Source organism: Macrotis lagotis, chromosome 6, assembly GCF_037893015.1.
Source record: "Macrotis lagotis isolate mMagLag1 chromosome 6, bilby.v1.9.chrom.fasta, whole genome shotgun sequence".
Lineage (NCBI taxonomy): Eukaryota > Metazoa > Chordata > Mammalia > Peramelemorphia > Peramelidae > Macrotis > Macrotis lagotis.
Genome location: NC_133663.1, coordinates 185,131,218 through 185,152,331, shown reverse-complemented (window position 1 = coordinate 185,152,331; position 21,114 = coordinate 185,131,218). Strand labels below are relative to the sequence as shown.

Here is a 21,114-nt window from a genome sequence, read left to right as displayed (position 1 = left end):
TCCCCAATACTCCATAATGGCATCCCTGTTTGTGGGTTCATGTTCTCTTCCTCTTGCATCCATGATCATTTAATAAAATCTCATGTTGTTTTTTGGGTCATATTAGAGCAGAAATTATGTAACTCATCCATTACTGGGCTAATAGTAATCTCAGTGATCAATTAAATTACATATTCTGAATAAAGGTGCTTTGAAATATTACTGAATTCTAATTATACTTCTGATACTTTGTGGATTTGTGACTTTGAGTAAATCACACTTAAACCTCTCTATCAGTCTCAGTGTCCCTATATGCACTATGAGGGTTAGATCATCTCAGAAGTATCTTCCAGTTCTAAATCTCCATCCTAGTCCCATTTCTGGCATAATAAATGGAATCATGAACCAGAATTTAGAATCAGTTTTTGGTCTAGTTTCATTACGCTCTTGAGAAAATAAATTAAACTTGCTAGGTCATCGTATTATCCCTGTTTTCTGAAAGAAGAAACTATCTGTCTCTAGTTGAGATATTTTTAGAATTTTTTTTTATTGTCTCTGTCAGTGCCTAACAGAATACTTACCATAGTGGTACATGCTGAGTATTTCTTGACTAAGTCAGTGTTGAGTAAAGTACAAAGAAATATAGTTTCTTATAGGAAGATGCTAAAAGGATGCACAAAACTATCACCTTAGCAATATCACAGTGTTAGGCTATGCAGTTTCATGTTGCTTTGACCCAGAACAGCCAATTCCATAGAAATGAGATGATGAGTTCTCTCTACCCCCTTCATAATTTTCATTCTTTCCCTCATTTTCTTCTTAAGAGGTGACAAAGTATATAAGTGACAAAGTATGATGGATTCCATTGTTACCTTAACCTACAGAAGATTTAAAGGAATGAGAGATTGAGCCCTTCTGAAGGGACTAACATTTTTAAGACAAAAACAAAATAAAACAAAGAAAGCTTGAGCACATCCTATTTAAGGTTCGGTTTGTATACATTTCATGAGAAGTTTGGAGGGGAAAAAAACCCCAAATTGTACTGATTCAATAAAACACACAGAGAATGCTATGGTTCTCTTTCTAAAAATGAGGCATATACAAACAGCAAAGAGCTGCTGAAATTTATTCATCCAACCATAATACATACAATAAAGAATTCTAATTTTGCATGTCATTTACATTAGCAGTAGAAAAAAGGGTAACAGTGAATGAAATATGAGGTTTAAAGTGCCAAGATGAGATAATCACAAACCAGCTAGTCTGCCACGAGGAAAATGTCCAAACAATAGACAAGTAAAATGTCTTATATGGCATTTACAAGTAATTTACAAACCTGAAGAAAAGTTATTATGCCTCTTCCCATGTTCCATTTTCAATACCGCACTTGAGGCAAGAAGTTTCTGGCTAAAGAGAGATTCACAGACCATAGGAAATGTCAAGTGATTTCCTTCTGTTAGAGCATATGGACAGACTAGGAAACAAAAACCCTGATCAGTCTTATGTTTCAGGCATTCATAAAGACTAGTGACATACTCTCAGCAGCATGGAGACTATAAATACATCCTTTACATCAATATTTATATATACATATATATATACACATTAACATATATACATACATATTAAAAAATATCTGCCCCAATAAGATACAGAGTGTGTTTCAACAATCAGTAGAACAAGAGTTGTTTTCAGAAACACAGACATGGACACAAACAAAAAAAATGAGGCATTTCCTTTTCAGTTCTGTCTTGAGAAAAAAAATATTTTTCTCCACACTTATAATGATATATTCAAAGTACTGTTAAATGTTAAATGAACAACCAAAGCTTTGTTTCTTAAGCTGAGGAAAGTTCTAGATTGGAAAGTACCAGCTAAGCGCTAAGCCTGCATAGTGGAGGGCTAGAGCTTGGAGAATCTTAGGCTATAATAAAGAGCACTGATTGGGCTGATAGCCTGCAAAAATTGCATCTTTACCTTTTCTTTAAAAAGTGTAAAAAAAAAAGATATGTAATGTAGAGAAGTTCTTTAAAAAATGGAAAGAGTTCTCCCATACCTTTTTTCTTGGTAGAAAAAATATGAATATTTTATAGTTTGTATTTTCTTCTGGCTATCAAAACCAGCCCAGTTTCATTCACCAACAACCAAAGAGCTCCAGCCAAATGAAGTTACCTTGATATTATAGACAGACAGCATTTAACTTTACAAATATGCTTAAATGTGAACGCTAATAACAAAAAATAGTTCTGTATCAAAGGCGGTATCAAATTTTTTTTGTAAACACAGTGATTTGATAAAGAAATTGGTTAGAGGCCAGAGTACCACAAAAAAAGTGGCCACCAAATGATTCCCTTAAAAAAAAGTTGTAGAAGAAAATAGTCCTGTCTTCAAGCTATTGGGTCAGTGAATTGTTCATTTCTTTAGTGATCAACTTCAAAAGGATGCATATTCTTGCAGAAGAAAGCAAAAGCAGAATAGGATCAAAATCTCATTTCTAATTATTTATAATGAGACACTATCAACCCACAAATATCAGGGAAAAAAATGTTCATTGAGAGTATGATAAGTAGCATAGATTTGCTTAACCATACTTTGTACAAAGCCTTGTTTTTACCAGGGTAAACCATTGTCCATTTCTTCCAATGTGGCATGATTAAACATGAATCTTTCTGTGAAAATTGGAACATTGAACATGGGAGAGTGAGTTCTGGAATTGAGACTAGAGATGAGAATCTTCTTGAGTGTCCCACTTTAAAACATTTCTTTTTATTCTTGCACTTTATGTTGTTCTACATACTCTAAAGTTCAAGAGTTTTTCCAGTAAATTATTTTCAGATTCTCTGAGTCATGTTCTGAATCTTTTTTTTTATTTTTAAAAGAGACTTCCCTTTCTCTAAAGGAAATTCTATGCAAGATACAACTGTCAGATGGATGATATGGTTTTCACTCCTACAATTTGGTCATCAGAAGTTGTGGTGTCCTTATTTCAGGAATCTTAATAAGCAAGCCCTTAGTTGTTAACCCTTCATGTCTGACAAGGTGGTATTGTAATGCTCACTGCAGCTTGAGGAAGAGCTCAGGAAGGTGGAACCGGTACCAGATTCTAGAGTAGAGGGAAAATGATTAGGAGAATAAACAGATGTAACTTTTTATTTTTAATTTGTTTTTAAATACATAGATATATACTTGGGAGTGGGAAAGCAGGCAACCCTGAATATGTAGGCAGTATGATCTTACCTGAACTGCTCAAAGACTGAGCTGATTTTGAGTTGCCAATCAATGTCAACAGGTTGCTAGCTAATATCAAGCCTTCTTTGATGGTGGTCAGGTTCTTTACAAACCTAAGAAAGGTGGTGTCTGTCAAATAGTTCTATTCCATGCATTTAAAAAATAAATCTTAAAAAAAAGTAAAAAGCACAGGTGAGTCTCCCCCTTACCAAAGTCCCTCTTCTTCTTCATGAAGCAATTCTACCAAATCTCCACTTTTGACAGCAAGGACTTCTGGACCTCCTTTTTCATCAGAGTCGGCCACAACTGTATATTTACCAGGAACCTAAGATTTGGGAAGGAGGGACAAGAAATGAAATGAATAAAAAGTAGCAATAATAAAAAAAATTATTATAATATTTGGACTTGTTCTTCTGGGTATGAGCAGAAAAAATACTTTTTTTTGGAGGAGAAAGATTATAAATATGTATGCTATAAGTGTATACTGAGAGGTAATCAGTGAGCAGCTTCTTCTCACTGTGACAGGTTATGGAGACAGAAAAGACCTTGAGACATGATCCTGGCCCTCAGAGACAGTAAAATAACACTTGAAAAAATGTTTAACATGGAAGAATGCCAGCACGACAAAAAGCAGTGTCAAATTTTGTGATGCAGGTTCTATAGGTGCAAGGAAGTGGAGATACAGGAGTCTGAAAGGGTTGGGGGGGGTAAAATCTGCCCATAATTGTGATCTTCAATCAAATGAGAATAATAACAATTAAGTGCTTAGTTAGCACTATGTAAATATTAACTGTTGCTTTTATCATCTCTTGCCATGAAGCACTAGTCACATTTGAAAATCATTTTCATTCAAACAAATTACTACAGTTGACTTCAAAAGTGCTTTTAGATAGTTTTCATATATACTACTTAGAATGAGCCTGTGTAGGTGTGCTCTGCTTTAGAAAAACTGAGGACCATTCTAATTTACAAAAAACAGAGAAAATGGTGGAATTCACATTACAAAATAGCAGCCCTCTGAGATTTAGGGTTTTGTTTGTTTTAAAAAACTATTTGGTAGAGATACTCCATAGTGGACTGATAAATTAATTTCCAAGGAGCAGGGGCTGCTTCCAATTAGACAAAAATCATAGAATTGAGGATGAGACATCTGTGAGATTATCAGATTGCCAATAAAGAGACTGGATTCAGATAGTAAAAATTTAGGTTGAGTGAATTTTTTCAGAATAGCTCCAGAATATAGTGAGGTCCACTTATAACATGTAATGGTCAGAATGAGAATACTTACCAGTTTCATGGGTCCTGCTCCACCTTCTTCCTCTGCATCTGATGAATTTAGGGGCTCCTCAGGACTTGACCACTCTTCATTGTCTTCAGAAGCATCAAGTGAATAGGAAGTTTTAGTCCAACCTGATAATAAGAAAGAAATCTTGTACAAAGGCACCAACCTTGAGGCCAAAGGGTGGTGGAATTTTAGAGACCTGCTCATATTTTCAAAGAACTTCGAGTAGTACACAGTATTTTCCACACAACAACCTGGAAGTAGGTAGTTCAAGTATATCACCTCCATTTTACAGATGAAGCCGAGGCTCAGAAAGGTAAAAGGATATGCCTGGGGTCATGTGACTAGCAAGTATCAGAATCACAATGTGAAGAATCTCATGCCTCCTGATTTCAATATGTCTGTATGAGCATACTATTTATGATCAAAACTTTGGAATTCAAGGTCAAAATAATTTGCCACACATCTTTTCCAAATCCCATTATTAATAATATCTCTCTGTAACCTCAGATTTCAGAAATATTTGGCACAAGCTGCTTAGGGTCCAGTTGCAAAAATAAATATTGGGGAAATAAAAATTAAAAATTGACAAATGCTACCATCTGCCAAGTAAGGACAATGGAAAGAAATTAATTCCAGATCTCTTCTATATGCCAGAATATTTATCTGGGGACCTGCAAAACTGCACCTGGCTATTACACGGAAAAGAAAGAGATTCCTTCTCTAGCATAGTCCATTTTAGTGAACATGAGTTAACACTCTAGTGGGAACTCACCAGGAACCCCTCAGATAGCAATATTTCTGCTTCACATCATAGATGTCCAAGTAAAAGAAAATTACTATTTGTGCCTCTGCTTTTAAAAAATCATCATATCGGAACTGGGGGAAGAAAAAATCCAAGGTAAGAAAAACTAAGTATTTGTGATTTCAGTGAAGTTGGAAACTATCACTACCAGAGAAAAATGAACAACTATTTAGAGAATAGCCTAGGCAGTAAGTGGTTATTCAGGTTCATATAGCCAGTATATGACAGAGGTAAGACATAAACCCAGATCCTACTGAATCCAAAGCTTGTTTTATAGTCATATACCAGTGATTCTCAAGGTAGCTCCACAATACCTGGAGAACTCTGAAACACTTACATGGTATCTTTGAGGTCAAAACTATTTTCACAACTTTAAGATTTATTTTCTGTTGAGATATACCTCCTCTTTCTAATTACATATCTGAGGCTAAAATTTCTTCATATATTTCAATCAAAGCACAATCACAACAGATTGAATGTAGTTGTCTTCCATTAAGCCAGATTTGCAAAAATAATTAAAACAAAGCCACTCTTTCTGAATAAATTTTTTTTGTTTTGGAAAAAAATTTTAAATGATGTTTTAATGATATTAATATGAAACTGATTTAGCATTTTTAATGATATTAATACGAAACTGATTTAGCATTTTAAAAATGATTTAATAAATATTTAAATAATTTAAAAAACATTCAAATTTCATTGGATATAGAATATCAAATATTAATAGATATACCCACATAAAGAAAAGCTCTTTGGGTCTTCAATAATCATTGCACCATACTAAGCTGTCTTTGTGGCGTCCAATGTGTCCCTAAATAGCTAGTTACTATACCCTTAAATGTGTATGTGTACATATATATATATATATATATATACACACACATGTACATACACATATTGTATATACGTGTGTGTTTCTTTTTTGTGACTGAGATTTAAATTCAAAAAGTCCAGAGAGTCACATAAAATACATTCTATCTGTTTATCAAATTTAGGCTTAATTCCTATGGGAGTAAGAGCCGTATCATGTCCATAGAGTCATGCTGCTCATGATTAGGAACAAGCAGAAATGAGAAATAAAGCCATTCCAATTTCTTTTCTGGTTCTGACCCAATCAGAATATACAGCATGCATTTCTCAAGTTACACTCCAATACTGTGGGTGCCCTGATTTTCACTGGATATAAGCAACTAAATATAGTCAAACACAAATATTTTTGGGAAGGGGTAGGGACTGAATTGGCTCTGTTGAAGCTCAACATCTCATAACTGTCATTTGCTTTTAATCTCAGTGAAAAGCATGGCTTTAAAAAGGGGGTCAAAAGACTACTTTGTGCAGGTAAAGAGGAAACAAGATGGGGAGAAAAAGAAGCCTCATTCCTGTTTACTTTCTCTCTCCTTTCAGGTTGCCCTCAGTCAGGAGAGAATCTTCCGGCAGCAAAATAAGCACCCTAAAAAGACTAGTAATAGCCAGAAAGAGCCATAGCCATCTCCAGTGCGGTCCCACTGCACACCATGATTAGGATTCACTCCAAATTACAGCAAGATTGGGGGTAGGGGCAGAGCCAGGCCAGTCCTGGACTTTACCTTTCCTGGGATGGGCTGCTGGGGCCAAGTTAGATGAGCTGAACCACCTGGCCCTGGTCAGTGTTACTACTGAGCTCGTATCTGTGAAAGAACTAGGAATTGTGAGTTCTTCTATGTTATATTTCTTTATTGTGAATTTTCTATGCTTTGGGGGTTCTACCTTTGAGAATAGAAGCAATTATTGAAAAATTAAGATAAAATATTAAGTGGAAATCTATCACCAGGTTCCAATTCCTCCTTGATTGTGCTTTCTATCACTTCCACTGGGATCTGTCCATAAATGGATGGGCTAAGGTCTAACAGTTTTCTTTCTCTTACCCTTCTCAACCAAGTTTGGTTATTAAAGACTTTTAAGCATGGGGCTCCTTGTCTAAACTGGACAACAACCTCCTTGCTATCAACAAAAGTGAAAAGCTTGCTACTTGGGTAGTTCCTTTTGCTGGAGAAGGGAGCATTTAATTTGTAGCAAACTATTATGTACAGCACTTCAAGGTTGGAGATCAAGGCACTTTTTACATGCAAATGTTGTCAATCTTATTTTATGCAAAAGTCCAAGGAGTCTGACAGCAACTTCCAAAGATAAAAATACTGATTGGATCAAAAAAGGCAGAGCCCCTGTTTTTCTAAGGCCAAAATCCCTGCTTTTAGCACATTATTATACAGAAAATATTTGCATTTGTAGCTGCCAAATGTCCTCTGCACAAAGCTTCTTTAATAAGCCCTTGGAAGCTGTTTCTACAAGGAAATTCAAATGTAAAGTTTGAAATTCAAAAGTCCCTAGAAAGTAATAAAGATAATATGACAACATTCCTAGGGAAGTTTTAGCCACAAACCACTAAAATCCTATGATTTATGTATTTAGAATAAATACTTTTGATAGAATAGTGCTTTAGATGGGGACCAAATAGGTCTGTGCAATCTTTAATTTGTGTAAAATTTTTCTTTAAGGGACAAATCAAAGAAACAGACTAGATGAGAAAGGCTTTAAATGGGCTTTTATGTCTCAGAAGGGCATAAGCAATAAGCTTATTTGTTAATATGTATTCCAGGCTTAAATTTGGAGGTAATTAAAAAACTATTTAATAAATATAAATAGGCATGCACAGGAAAACAAAAGGATTAGAATAGCCTCTTTTTTCCCTCCCTAGTGATTATGGTAACTTGTGATAATTTGTTTAACAGGCTTAGAAAAATTAGGATGTTTGTTACTCTGTAGCTTGATAGAGAAGTAACTTGAAGAATTCCAAACCCTGAAGTATCTCTGGAGGCTCAGAAGTCTCAGTTTGGGTTAAGAATGGACTAAATATAAGAACTAAGGGAAAATCTGGCTTAATAACAGGACTGATGATCCTGATGGAATTGAAGTACCATTGTGCTATTTTTTTTGATGATGTAAACTAAACTTTAAATATATGAAGTTTTTTGCTGGCAAGGAAGGAAGTGTTAAGCTCACACAAGACAATAGCCAACAACAATACAGATAGCATCCCTGAAGTGCCCCGCTTTTCTGGTGGGATTGGAAAATGGGTTGGCATTTTGTGTATAAAAAGTTGCAACACTCTACCTCTTAAACCAAAAGGAGTTGGATCACTCTTAACTTCATGTCGCTTAGCTTTTTTGTCAGGACTGGTAGGAGAAGCTGTAGGAGGATAAACAGGCAAAGGAAAAAAACACAGAAGAGAGAAAATGAAGAAGAGGAGGGAGAAATATGAAGTAGTTTGAGTTTGTTGAAGAGTGGGATACAGTTTTTCTTTTGGCTTTTGTTTTTACTGAAATCCTTTTCTGATGCCTCCCCTATGGTATGGTGCTTTCTCTAGATTCTCAAAGGCTCTGCCAGAGAGAAAACAATGCATATGTTTTGGTGGATCTGACTAAGCTAAAAGTTTTTAAAGCTGAGGTTTTGTACTCTTGCCTCATTGATTTTATATAGAGATTTTTATCTTTACAGATTGGCCATGAGGAAATTGATTGATTGTGTCCCAAGAAAAGTCATAGGATCTCAGAAAGATCTATCCAAGTGTGCATGCCCCTGAAATTCTGAATTATTAATTAAGGAAACTCTGGAAAATAGTTCCAGGAAACACAAAAAGTAATGAACAGTTTAAATGTAATATAGTTATAAGGGAAGCAGAATTTAAGTTCCGTGAAGGAACTTTGCACATGATTAGTGTTTAATATGTTTTGTTGATTGAAACTCAATTTCTGAAAGCAGTTCATGGAAATAAGTATTTTAGGGTCACCCTGTGGTATAATTCCTTAGAAAGATATAGTAAAAAAACATAGGATTTTGAAGTTATAACTATTCTTTTTTCTCAGAAAGAATTTTGTTGTTGTTAAGTCATTTTAGTTGTGACCCAATTTGAATTTTTCTTGTCAAATATACTAGAGTGGTTTGCCATTTCCTTCTTTAGCTTATTTTACATGTGAGGAAACTGAGGCAAACAGGGTTAAGTGACTTGCCCAGGGTCACACAGCTGGTGTCAGCAGTCAGATTTTTAACTCGGCTCTAACCCCAGGCTGAGCATTCTGTTTACTGCACCACTTAAGCTTCCTTTAGATGAAACTAAGTATATGGAAACCTGGATGTGTTAGAAAGATTACTGCCATGTCCTGCCCCTTAGAAGCAGGAAAGCATGGACCACTAGGACTGATTGCCTCTCCATGGCCTAAGGCTATGAATGAACTTCATTATGCTCAGCAAAAACTCAGAAGGGTTAAATTTCCCAAAATACATATCTATATGATTGCATTGTAACATGAGGTTCAACATTTATTAGAAAAAGAACAGTTTTTGGCAGGAAAGATTAACAAAAGACCTAATAAGATAAAAAGAGTTTTGGTCCAAAAAAGCAAAATGTCACCAACAATTTTTCTTTTGAAAAACTTTTCTTTTTCAAAAGAGGAGTTAATTTTTTTTTTAAACATTCAGGGTAATATTTTAAAACTGGTGTGTTTCATACATCTAAGGTCATTGGGTTTAGAATGTCTTTTTATGTCTCATGTGCTACCAAAGAACAGGGAAGGCAAGGAACATTTCCATACAATACACCAATGAGCTGCCACACAAATACAATGACACGCTATCACAGGGATGGACACAAGTGGACAGGAGTCCAAGGTGAGTTGTGTTTACCTTTCTGACTTTTGAGGTTAGCAAAACCCTGCAGTGTAAAGCGCTTTTTGGACAGCGCAGAACCCTCTGAAGTAGAGCTAGCAACTGTGTCGTCTATAAAGGAAAAGAGAGAGACAAAGAAAATGGAGAGAGTACACAAAAACCCTGAGAGACCTCAGAATTAGTGTTTAGAGACAGCAATACAACTAGCAGAAACATATTCAAAGAAAGGGAGGCTTCCAGCTTCTTAACATAGATGTCTATCTGTACTGAAGGCATTCATTCTTAAGACTAGATTTAGGCAAAGTTCTGAGCACAACTTCAGGGGACCATCATGTTTCAGATGTTTCTGTAGGAGAGTTGAAGGCAATATGAACTAACTTAATGAAAGTAGACCAGGAATAATAGGAAAACCATTAGAGTTATATCTGTACACACTACCTTGTAATAAAAAAATAGTGTATTTCTAACAAACATTTGACTTAACTCAGTAACTGGGCAAACAGTAATTGTATACCTGAGAATACATAGACTGCATGCAGACAGCCTCACCTTTGCTTTTGTCTGGGTTCTTCATTCCTGAGGTTGTATTGGTATATCCCTCTGGGCTTGTGGGGTCAATTTTTCTTTCTTCTAATTTTTTAACATTCTTTGCTTGATTTTTTGAGGAACTGATGAATGAGGAAATAACATCATTTAATAATAATAATGATAATGATAATAATATTTTGTAGTCACATTCAGAATTTCTCAAGGATTTTATTACTTTGGATATTTTTGATTTCTTCTCAATTTTATACCCCTGGTTAACATTTTCCTATTAAGTGCACTGGAGTGATCCAATGCATCTGTTTACAAAGCATAAAAAAATACTACCAGTTACTAGGGTCCCCCCTTCTCAAAAAAAATCCATTATATAGATACTGCCAAGGTTGAAGCTTTCATTTAAGGAAGAGATGTTTCATTTTCTATAGACAGAAAATAGAAAGGGATCAAGCTACACAGAGTTTGTAGCGAGCATGGCTCCTATTAAAAACAACACATGCTTCAAAAAATTGATGCCACAGTCCTCTAACAAGCTGGTAGAGAATGAATTTGTTCATGAATTTGACACAAGTATTGTGTCAGCTAACAAAGAAAAACATCTTTTTCCTTATATACTCATCCTCTCCCACCACCTTCTAAAAGAAAGACAAAAAACAAAGAAACCTGAATTTTTGTATGTATCAAACATTCATTACCAGTCTTGATATAAGGGGGTCCCAAAAGTATTTCTTTTAAGCCTTAATGGCTAATAAAAACAAATAATAGTTCAAGTCCAAATATAAAGTTATTAAATACAACATAATTGGATGCTATTAATTGGGGGAATCAGGAAAATTCATCTTCTTTAGTTCAAATCTGATCTCAGACTCTCACTAACCAGTGACTGAACAAGTTACCTAATATTTTTGCAGCAAAAATCTTCCAGTGTCTTTGTCAAGAAAACCACAAATAAGAGTCAAGGAGGAAAGGAATAGGGAATGACCAAGGCAAAAGTGTGGAGATGAAGAGTTGTTAGTGAAGAACAGAGACAAGATCAGTTAGGCTGAATCACAGAGGGCAAAGAAGGAATAATGTTCAGTTAGGCTGTAAAGATGGTTTGGGACAGGTTGCATAGGGATTTAAAAACTAAGTATATAATATATTTTACTCCAGAGGTAACAAGAAGCTGATAGATTTGGTTACTCTATGAAAGATGAATGGGAGAGGGGAGACATTTGAGGAAAAGAGATCCATTCAGAGGTTGTTGTCATAATTTAGTTAAAAGATGAGGGACTGAAGGTAATAACTGTGTGAGTAGAGGGAAGGGATCATATTGAAAGGTTGTTGTAAATGTAGAAATAGTAGATGTTAAATATTACTCTGGTGAAGAACATTAAGAAAAATTTAATGGCATTTTTAGAGCTAGGAGCAATATGAGAGATCATCCAACTCCCTTACAGAAGTATCCTTGTGGAGACTCAGAAGGGAGACAGAATAGAGAAATGGGAAATAGAGGGGATAGAGAAAATGAGACTATATTCTGGAGTCAGAAAGTCTACCATGCTTCACATGCTGAATTTATGGCCACCCACCTCATGTTAGAGGATGTAGGCAATGGAAAACTTGCAGTTTGCTCCAATGTTCGGTGTTGACTGGCCTCTGTAAGAGAGGATAACCCAAGAGAAGTCTGTGATTTTTGGAATGTTTTTTTAAACAGGGAGAAATCTAGTTAAAAGTTTTTTTCCTTTTTTTTAAGTGCAGCTAGATGCCCAGAATGTTGAAGAAAGAACTATTTACCTTTACAAGCCTCCAGCTGACTTGTTAAGACTTTCCGGATTTCATTTACCCAGATTGTTTTAATTTCAGGAGTTGGGGCCTGCCAAAAAAGTGAAAAGTCAGCATGCAAATAATGAATCTCCTTTGTACAATAAATACTTATTTTACTCATCCCCAATTCCAAGCACAAAGACATAACATAATACTCCTTAGATCATCTGAGTGGAATGCCACATACAAGAGTAAAAAATATATAGGATGATGAGATGAGTGGATATGGGTTAGTGACTTGAATCCAAAGTACAAGATAGTAACATTTTTTTTCTATATTAAATGATACCATTTTGTTTGTTCTTTCCAAATGAATGCTAGAAATTGATAGGTCATGGACAGGTTATTGCTTTTTAGCAAAGTTTCTTGTTGAGGAAAATAAGAAAAATAGTAATTTTCCTTTTGCATTTGAAGTGAAACTTACAAATTACTAGAACATGTTTCCTTTGCAAATCAAAACAGCAACTCAATAAGTAGTCTACTTTAAAAAATAAACTGGATCTGTGAATTCCTTCTCCCAATACAAGTTGGTGTCTTTTCTCTTAGTTTTTGAGAGATACTGGAAACTGAGAGGATTACTGGCTTTCTCAGTCACACAGTGTATCATGAGTGGGTCTTGAATCCAGGTCTTTCTGATTTCTGAGCTGATCTTCCTACCCCTTTGCCCCCTCTCCTAGGGCTCTACACAATGGTAATAATGGCTCAGAGCTAGTGGAATTCATAATTCTACATAAACTATTCTGATGTTAAATGAATCATTTGGGGAAGTTGAGGAAGAGCCTGTCTTCTACCAAAAGTCTATGGTTCTACTCTTAAAGGCTTCTGAATCTAGCCTCCTTAAGTATTCCAGTGCCTGGAGGAAGGGGAGATTTGGTCAAGAATACAAGCAGTAGGTGCAATAGAGAAGAATCAATACAAGAAATTGACCAAAATCAATGATTAAACAAGAATTCACTAATTATAAAAATGATCACTAAATATGCCAGTTGTTAAAAATAAAAAGTAAAAAACAAAATAGCCCCTGCCCTCAAGGAGTCTACTTTCTACTGAGAAGAAACACATAAATAAAAAATATTTTCAAAGTCAATTTGAAGTAAATTTGGAATTGGGAGGAATTAGTGTGAGAAGTTTCACTTGAGCCAAGGGATTCTAAGAGGTGGAAGGAAGAGTATTCTAGGTGTAAGGATGGGTTTCCAGTCTAATCCTAATTAATTCTATACACCCCAGACAGTTTGCTTGGATCAAAAACATAAAAGAAGTGAGAACAAGTCTTTTAACAACTGAGAGGATCATTGGATTAGAAAGGATGAGGACATACAGGAAACAATTTGTGATTGCTGCCATATGTCTTATCTAGTGACCCAAAATCTTCATAAGCCTTTTAGACTAAGAGTATAGTCACATCTAGTTTACTCATCATTGATTGTCAATCTGTGCGACTTCTGTAACTAATAGGAGAGGCAGTTTATGGAAAGGCACAGTTGGATGTGACTACTGTCCCTTTCTTCTACCTGTGGTGTTGTCATAGCTCACTTCAGACTCAAGGGGCCATCCAACCTCTTCATTTGCAGCCTAATTAAAGAGAAGTGCAAGGCAGCATTACAGTTTACCTAGTAAGCCCCTTCCCTAGTTCATTAGTTATGTTCTCTCTCACCAGGGACAAGATGACTATGTAAGACTAAATTAGAGTTCCACCATAATAAGGTTCAGTTGCTGTTTTGGAAAAAAAAAAGTGAGAATATGACTGATTCCTAAAAGAGAGACTCACTGTGTTGGTGACTCCAGAAATATTTATAAAACAACCCAAATTCTGAGAGAATCAGAAGATAAGGAAGGGAACTGTAAACTAGAAGCAGCCTCCAGGGTTAAAAAGACCCAAACCTTGAATAAATAAACTACAGGACTCACTTAGAAAACATGACTAGATGTTCTTAAAAATGGTTATACAGTTTCTAATGGTAACTCTCTTGTTTGCAGGGTGTAGCATGTGCAAATGAATAATCTGATCCAAGATATATTAGAATAAACACTGGATAAGAGTTAGCTACTCCCTTCACCTGAGTTCATTTGCAGAGTAACAGAATCTGAATAGACTCAATGGTTTCTGTTGTCTTAAAGAATTAATTTTCATTTTCCACCCCATACATGTCTCTACTTCCAGATGACATTTTTCAGTTTTAGATGTATCTTTTTATCAAACACACCACTATGTCTTTTAGGTTACAAACTTATGACTTTACAAAAGAGGCAAAAATATTAGCTTTTTAAAAGTCCTTTTCCTGGTAGCTATTAATAAAGCTTTGAGCCTCCTCAGAACTGTGTTAGGAAAATCATTCCAGTCTATGTTATCATTTTCCATCTACCTCACACCCATTTCCCTATTCTGCCAAATTCCTCTTAGAATGATGTAATCATTCTTTCTGAATTTGGGTGCCTAGGCAAACATTATAAATCCCACTCAGGAACAGAAGAGGAAATGAAAAACTTCATTTGAAAAATAATAATCAGCATGTCACCCCTACCTGTATGATGTAAACCTCTTCCCTCGCATTGTACCAAATTTCAAATTTCTTAACATCCCCTTTAACATTCTCTGTTATTCCAACAGCAGTCATCTGGCAAACACAAGACACAGGGTAGAGGCATAAACACGTGCAGGAAACCAACTGTTTTATTAAAAATATTCCAAAAAAGCATTTCCAGGTCTTCAAGGAGTCCCATCATCCTTTTACATCCTATTTTGATTGGGGCATGAAGGTGATTAGATTATTTTAAAAATATAATTTTAATTAATATTAATTAATTAATTTTATTATTTTTAATTATATATTTTATATCATTTTATTATTTTTTCACTAAAGAAAGAAGCACTAAGCACCTACCATGTGCTATTTATTCATTGTGCTGAGCACTTATTTTGTCCTCACAAACCTGAAAAGTAGGTTCTCTTAAAATTCCAATTTTACAGATGAGGAAACTGAGGCAAACAGAGGTTAAGGGACTTGCCCTTAACTGAGTTAAGTGTCTGAGTGTGTCTGAGACTGGATTGGAATTCAGATAAATCATAACCAGAGATATTCATGATCTTTTTTTTCCTTGATTAGATTTTTCATCCTGAGAGAAAGGAGTGTGCTTTTGTCAAAAACTAAAATCTTCTCACTGCTTTAATTTAAACTTTTACTTACATTTAAAGATTGCTTGTAACTGTATGAAGGGGCTTTTTCATAACCTTCTCCATTTTCTTCTCTCTTCTTACAGAACAGAACTGCTTTCTCATGGAGGAAGAGATGTCTCTGCATTGGCTTAAATCTAGCCAGATCTTTCACTTTGGCATGGCCTTTCTTGTGATCTGTCCAAACACTGAAAGAGCCTTGCATTAAGAGTTTGCCTAAGTCATTTAAGTTTCCCTAAAAAACAAGAAACAAAAAAGAACAAAAAAACAAAACAAAACAAAAAAAGGAAAACATGTCAATTACATTAAAAAAATAGACAAGAGACTATGGAGTAGATAAGAGTGCTGAGACTGAAATTTAGAACACCTCAGTTCAAATCCCACCTTAGATATTGACTGGCTGTGTGACCCTTTACCTACCACTTACCTCAATTTTTTTCATTTGCAAAATGGGGATAATAATAGAACCTACTTCTCAGGGTATTGTGAGGATCAAATGAATAACTGTAAAGTGCTTAACATATAATAAATACCATTACAAATATTAGCTATTACTGAAAGACAGACAGACTTGGATTAGTTTAAAAAAGACATGAAAGGCAAAAATTTGACCTTCAAATATTACTATCACGAGTCTTTTCCTATAGGCTTAACCTTTGGGAAAAATCTCATCTACAATAATTCCAAGGACAGGTAGGTATCAAAGTAGATGAAGTGCCAGGCATGGAGTCAGTAAGACTCTTCCTGAATTCAAACCTGACCTCAGACACTTACTCACTGTATGACCGAGGGCAAGTCACTTAACTTTGTTTGCCTCAGTTTCCTCATTTGTAAAATGAGCTGGAAATGGCAAGCCACTCCAGCATCTTTGCCAAGCAAACCCCGGGTCAAAAAGAATTGGACATGATTTAATGACAACAAATAACAATAATTTCTGTGAATGGGCTCTAATTTGCTCTATTTGAAAGAAAATTGAGCTGGTTTTTAATAATGTATTCAATGGCAGGAGATGCCATAGTTAATATATTAATGTCTCTTACTGAAACTGATGGGAAGTCTGCAAGGCTGACTCTATAAGTGCTGTCTAGACTTGTGATTTCCTTAATATAGGAAATACTTAACTGAGTAAACACCCTTTACCAATAAAATCTAGTTGCTTCTGTGCAACTTTATAGTTCTAGAATGATGTCTGGAAAAGAGATACCAATATAGATATATATAGCCCCCAGAACAGCCAAAGGGGCACTTTTCAACAAGATTAAAATGTAATTGGGAAATATTTTTAAAAAAATAAAAAATACAATAAAGAATTTTTTTTTGTCTTGACTTTATGACTCCATTTGGAGTTTTATAGGCAAAGATACTAGAAAGGTTTGCCATTTTCTTCTCCAACTCATTCTACAGATGAGGAAACTGAGAAAAAAAGGTTAAGTGACTTGTCTAGGGTCACATAGCTAGTAAATGACTGGGGCCAGATTTGTATTCAAGAAGATGAATCTTCTGGCACTTGATCTATTGTGTCACCTAGTTACTAGAGAATATATATTTTAAAACTAAGCTAGTATGTCACTGGTAGGAATTTCCCTTTCTATTTGAGTCTGATCCCACTAGCCTAGAGCTTTCAGAAGTTAAAGGATTTGTCAAAGGTAACACAACCAGTTTATATCAGAGGTAAGACTGAAACCCAGGGCTTTTTGGCTTTTAGGACAGCTTCATATTCACACCCAACAGAATATATAGAAATAAGTTTCTATGGCTGCCACACCTAACTCAGCATGTGTGAGAGAGATAGAGAGAAACATTCACATAGGACTTATGAAGGCTAAACCTTCTTTTCCCTTTAAAAAAATTCTGCATACTTATTATATTAAATATGTAACACAAAATACATTATCATGTTATTACAAATTAAGATATCATACTTATATTTTCAATGAATGAAAGCAAGTGGCAGTTCCCTTTGACAAGGATTGGGTTGAGTTTTTCAACTAAAATATCTTTCACTTAAATGATTGTCACTTACATCATAGCCAGTGATAGCAATCAGATGCATGGAATCATTGACAGCTTTGAGAATTCCAAGGATAGAAGCCACTGCCTCCTGTAGATCCTTAGCTCCTTCACAGTTTTTACTGTATTTCAGCATTTCCTGAAGAATAGAATGCACAAAAATAAATGTTCTTAAGAGTTATACAACCATCACTAAAAACATATCATATCTTTGGGAAATCTATACCCTGATGCTTGTTTAAAAAAAAAGGCCAAAATCTTGTGCTCTAATAACTATTCAAACTATGTTTTTATCTTTAAGGTGCTTCTGAAACAGTGACTCTTAGGAGGTTTTCTTATGCTTAGAGAAACATGGCATCATGCTTTGTCAGTTCAAATTTTGAGTTTCATCCAAGGTTTAGCTCTAAGAAGAAGCATTTCCTGAATCCCCTGTAATTTCTCTGCCTCCTCAAATTGTCACATATGTATTGATCTGTGCATCTCTTTAGTAGAATGGAGATGCTTTGAGAGCATGGAGAATTTTTCATTCATCTATATAGCTCTACGATCTAATTTTTTTTGTCCTGTCTTTATAGTCTACTAACTAATAAAGGGTCTTGTCCACACCAGTTACTTAAGTCTTGTTGGATTGGGGTGCCATACATACATTCTCTCCCTCACATACAATAAAGTGCAGGTATATCCCTGATGTCTTTTAGGACACAGAACCCTACCACCTAATTAGTTCCTCAGAATGGAACACTAATGAAAGAAAGATTTTAAAAATGTTATTAATGCCATTTTGTAAATGCTTGGAAATAACTTCTAAATAATTCTTAAATTGGACAAGTTAGAATGTAATTCCATGAAATAGACACAGGATTTTGACAAAATTTTCAACATCTTCTTCCTGATCCCATTTAGGCAAATTACCATCCTTAATCCATCAATTAAAACCCTTCTAAGGCCTCCAGATTGTCCAGGTACACCTCTGGATCTGCTATTACTGGGTCTCAAATTCCAAGTATTTCACTCTCTATTCTTCTTATCAAAATTTACCTAGCTTAACTTCCATTCATCTCAAGATCTTGCTAGATGACTGGCTAGCTCATCTGAGGAAATCTCTGCTAAGGGTATATACATGGGTGATAATCAAGGACCTAGAGAAGGCAGGTTTTACTATCAGTAGGGAAGTTTCAGATTGCCACATGACCTTTTTCTCCAGAAAAGTTTTTTTAAAATGCCCTCTGGAGTAAAACTATGACTGGTGGCTATGACTTTTTCTATAAGTAAGGGCTGGTATTGACTGACTGGTCATATTTGTGCCAAAGATAAACTTATAACTTAAATTATTCTGGTTTTTAATTAACTATGTGGGGTACTTCTGTTAAGTTTTTAGCAAACAAACAACAACAAAAAGTCAAAAATTGGATACTGCTAAGACCAAAAACATGAACATCATGCATACCTTTAATAATAGCTGATACTTGGTTATTCTTTGTACAGGCTTCAGCAAATAAGAATCCAAACTGAGTTTGTGATCCAGTTTTTTCTGGCATTCCTGAGGTCAAGTCAGAAACCTTGGATTATACTATGTTCATTATGGATATTTTAGGATCCAATTAAGTCAGTATATGAAATGAGCCCAAAACCATTTGGAAATATACCTGGAAAAATGCACAGTCTGAGCACTGCCTCCAAAGACTTTCTGACCTGGGTTTATTTTGACAATACTTCTCATAAATCTGAAAATCACCCATCTGCACATAGGAATAAAAAAAATGATTAGTTTGGTCATTTCAAGAACACAAGACAGATCATGTTCCAATTCAGTCTCTTGCCTTTTTCCATACTAGTATGATCTACATTATTTACAAAATTTGGAGTATGTTGGAGCTGATACCATGGGGGTGAAACTGGTTCAAGCAAGGTGGCTTGGATATTTTTTTAATCTTTGTGAAATGAACCATAATATCTGGGTGATGTACCTACAGAATTCCTTTTTTTAACAACACAATCAAAATATACCATTTCTTGCTAACTACTAGCTGAGAAAACAAATAGAATAAAAAGATCTGGTGCTTGGAAAACTCTCTTGCCAGATGGCTTTCTTGGTATCTGAATCCAGCTGATGACAAATAGCAATCTATGTGGAACCTAATTACCTGGATTTATTGAGTTATCATATACACTATCATCTTAGGATAATATCCATCATAAGTTTAAGAGTTACAAGAAGGGGAACAGAAAAAAAAAACAAGGTACAAAGAAATTAAATGACTTGCTCAGAGTCCCACAGTACCTGAAAGTGGAATCTGAACCTAGATCTTCTGACTCCATTTGCCTGCTTCTTGGTAAAATGTAGTGAAACAGTTTGTCCCATATTTCCAGAAGATTGTTTTAATCTTTGTCTGGTATAGGTACTTTAATTCCAAGCCACCCCAATCAACATATAACCAACTAATTCATTAATAAATAAGTCATGTGATAACTTTGTTCATTAGCCCATTTCAATTTTGAGTTTATAGTCAAAACACCCCTTTCATTACTTGAATTTAGCTCAGTGGATCTATTCTTTTCTTATTGTGGTTGTCTTTCTATTTGCCTTGGGCAAGATTTAAAACAACCTGCGGAGAGACCATTTAATTGTTTTTAATTATCAGTTCTCCAGATGTTAACATATTTCTAGAGTAACAATGCAATTTCTTTTAGCAAAGGATTTTCTAAAAATCCTCAAAATGTAACTGAAAACTTTCAACCAATTAGAGTGGGCAAAGGGATTAATCAATTTTCTCATCTTCTACATGGAAAGCCATCTCCCCTAACAATATTTTTCTTTGTAAATTGGCTATTTTCTTTTGTAGAAATTGCTTAGTTTTGCAGTAAATTAATGTTTCCTTTTTAACAAAATTAATTGTTTATGATGAATGACCCAATGGGTTAACAGTTCTGTTCAAAGGAGATAAGAATATTATTTTATCTCATTCAAGTGTTTTTTTTAAGTGAGCTTTGAAGGGCCATTTTCACCAGACTTGCAAATTATCTGCAAGAATGATGAAAACAATGGAGCTTAAGATCATCATGATTTAGTCATTTGAACTAGAAATGAAAGATTATAAAATAATTGTGAGGTAGCATATCTATTTTTACTGGTTAATAATACATACCCTTTCTAGAAAACACTTTCCTACCAGTTCTGGTTGGTCTATGCAGTTTTCAAGTTCTCTCAGGAATATTCTAAACAGAGGAAGTTTTTATTAGAACTTAAGAAAGAAAAAGAATCTAAAAAGAAAACTATTTCCAATAAATATTCTTTCCAAGAAGACCTTTTTCTACCCCTCCACCTTGAAAAATCATTGTGATTTTCTAAGGTTAAAAAAATGTTACAGAAATAAATTAAAGGAGCAGTTCTATCTGACTTGAGTAACCAGGAACCTAATTTTTTTATTTAGTCCATAGGTTAAACTTGTAAGTTAAAGAAATAGGTCATACATTTCTAGTTGATGTGCAAAGTTTCCTTTAAAATAAAATAGGGCATCTCTAGTTTATAACTGTAGGCAAAAAAAAAATTTAAAAACACAGAAGCTGATTGCTCAAAAATCATCCAAG

At 34.9% G+C, this 21,114-nt stretch overlaps 1 protein-coding gene across 17 annotated transcripts in view; it reads right to left on the bottom strand.

Annotated features, from left to right (window-relative positions):
- Window positions 1-1,089: 1,089 nt before the first annotated feature.
- The window catches only part of MCF2L (MCF.2 cell line derived transforming sequence like), a 404,366-nt gene continuing 384,341 nt past the window's right edge, over window positions 1,090-21,114 (bottom strand). For 9 of the 17 annotated variants that reach the window (XM_074192062.1, XM_074192063.1, XM_074192060.1 and 6 more), the window contains 15 exons: window positions 20,673-20,742; window positions 19,173-19,265; window positions 18,974-19,066; window positions 17,540-17,665; window positions 15,530-15,751; window positions 14,867-14,959; window positions 12,315-12,393; window positions 12,110-12,176; window positions 10,545-10,663; window positions 10,014-10,106; window positions 6,881-6,961; window positions 4,496-4,617; window positions 3,417-3,532; window positions 3,217-3,320; window positions 1,090-3,082 (listed from right to left, as the gene is read on the bottom strand). In XM_074192062.1, the coding sequence (XP_074048163.1) occupies window positions 2,997-3,082; window positions 3,217-3,320; window positions 3,417-3,532; window positions 4,496-4,617; window positions 6,881-6,961; window positions 10,014-10,106; window positions 10,545-10,663; window positions 12,110-12,176; window positions 12,315-12,393; window positions 14,867-14,959; window positions 15,530-15,751; window positions 17,540-17,665; window positions 18,974-19,066; window positions 19,173-19,265; window positions 20,673-20,742 (1,564 nt within the window). In that variant the 3' untranslated portion in view covers window positions 1,090-2,996. Of the gene's footprint in view, window positions 3,083-3,216; window positions 3,321-3,416; window positions 3,533-4,495; window positions 4,618-6,880; window positions 6,962-8,444; window positions 8,520-10,013; window positions 10,107-10,544; window positions 10,664-12,109; window positions 12,177-12,314; window positions 12,394-14,866; window positions 14,960-15,529; window positions 15,752-17,539; window positions 17,666-18,973; window positions 19,067-19,172; window positions 19,266-20,672; window positions 20,743-21,114 lie in introns of all 17 variants that reach the window. The other 8 variants (XM_074192070.1, XM_074192076.1, XM_074192075.1 and 5 more) reach the window with 5 other exon arrangements.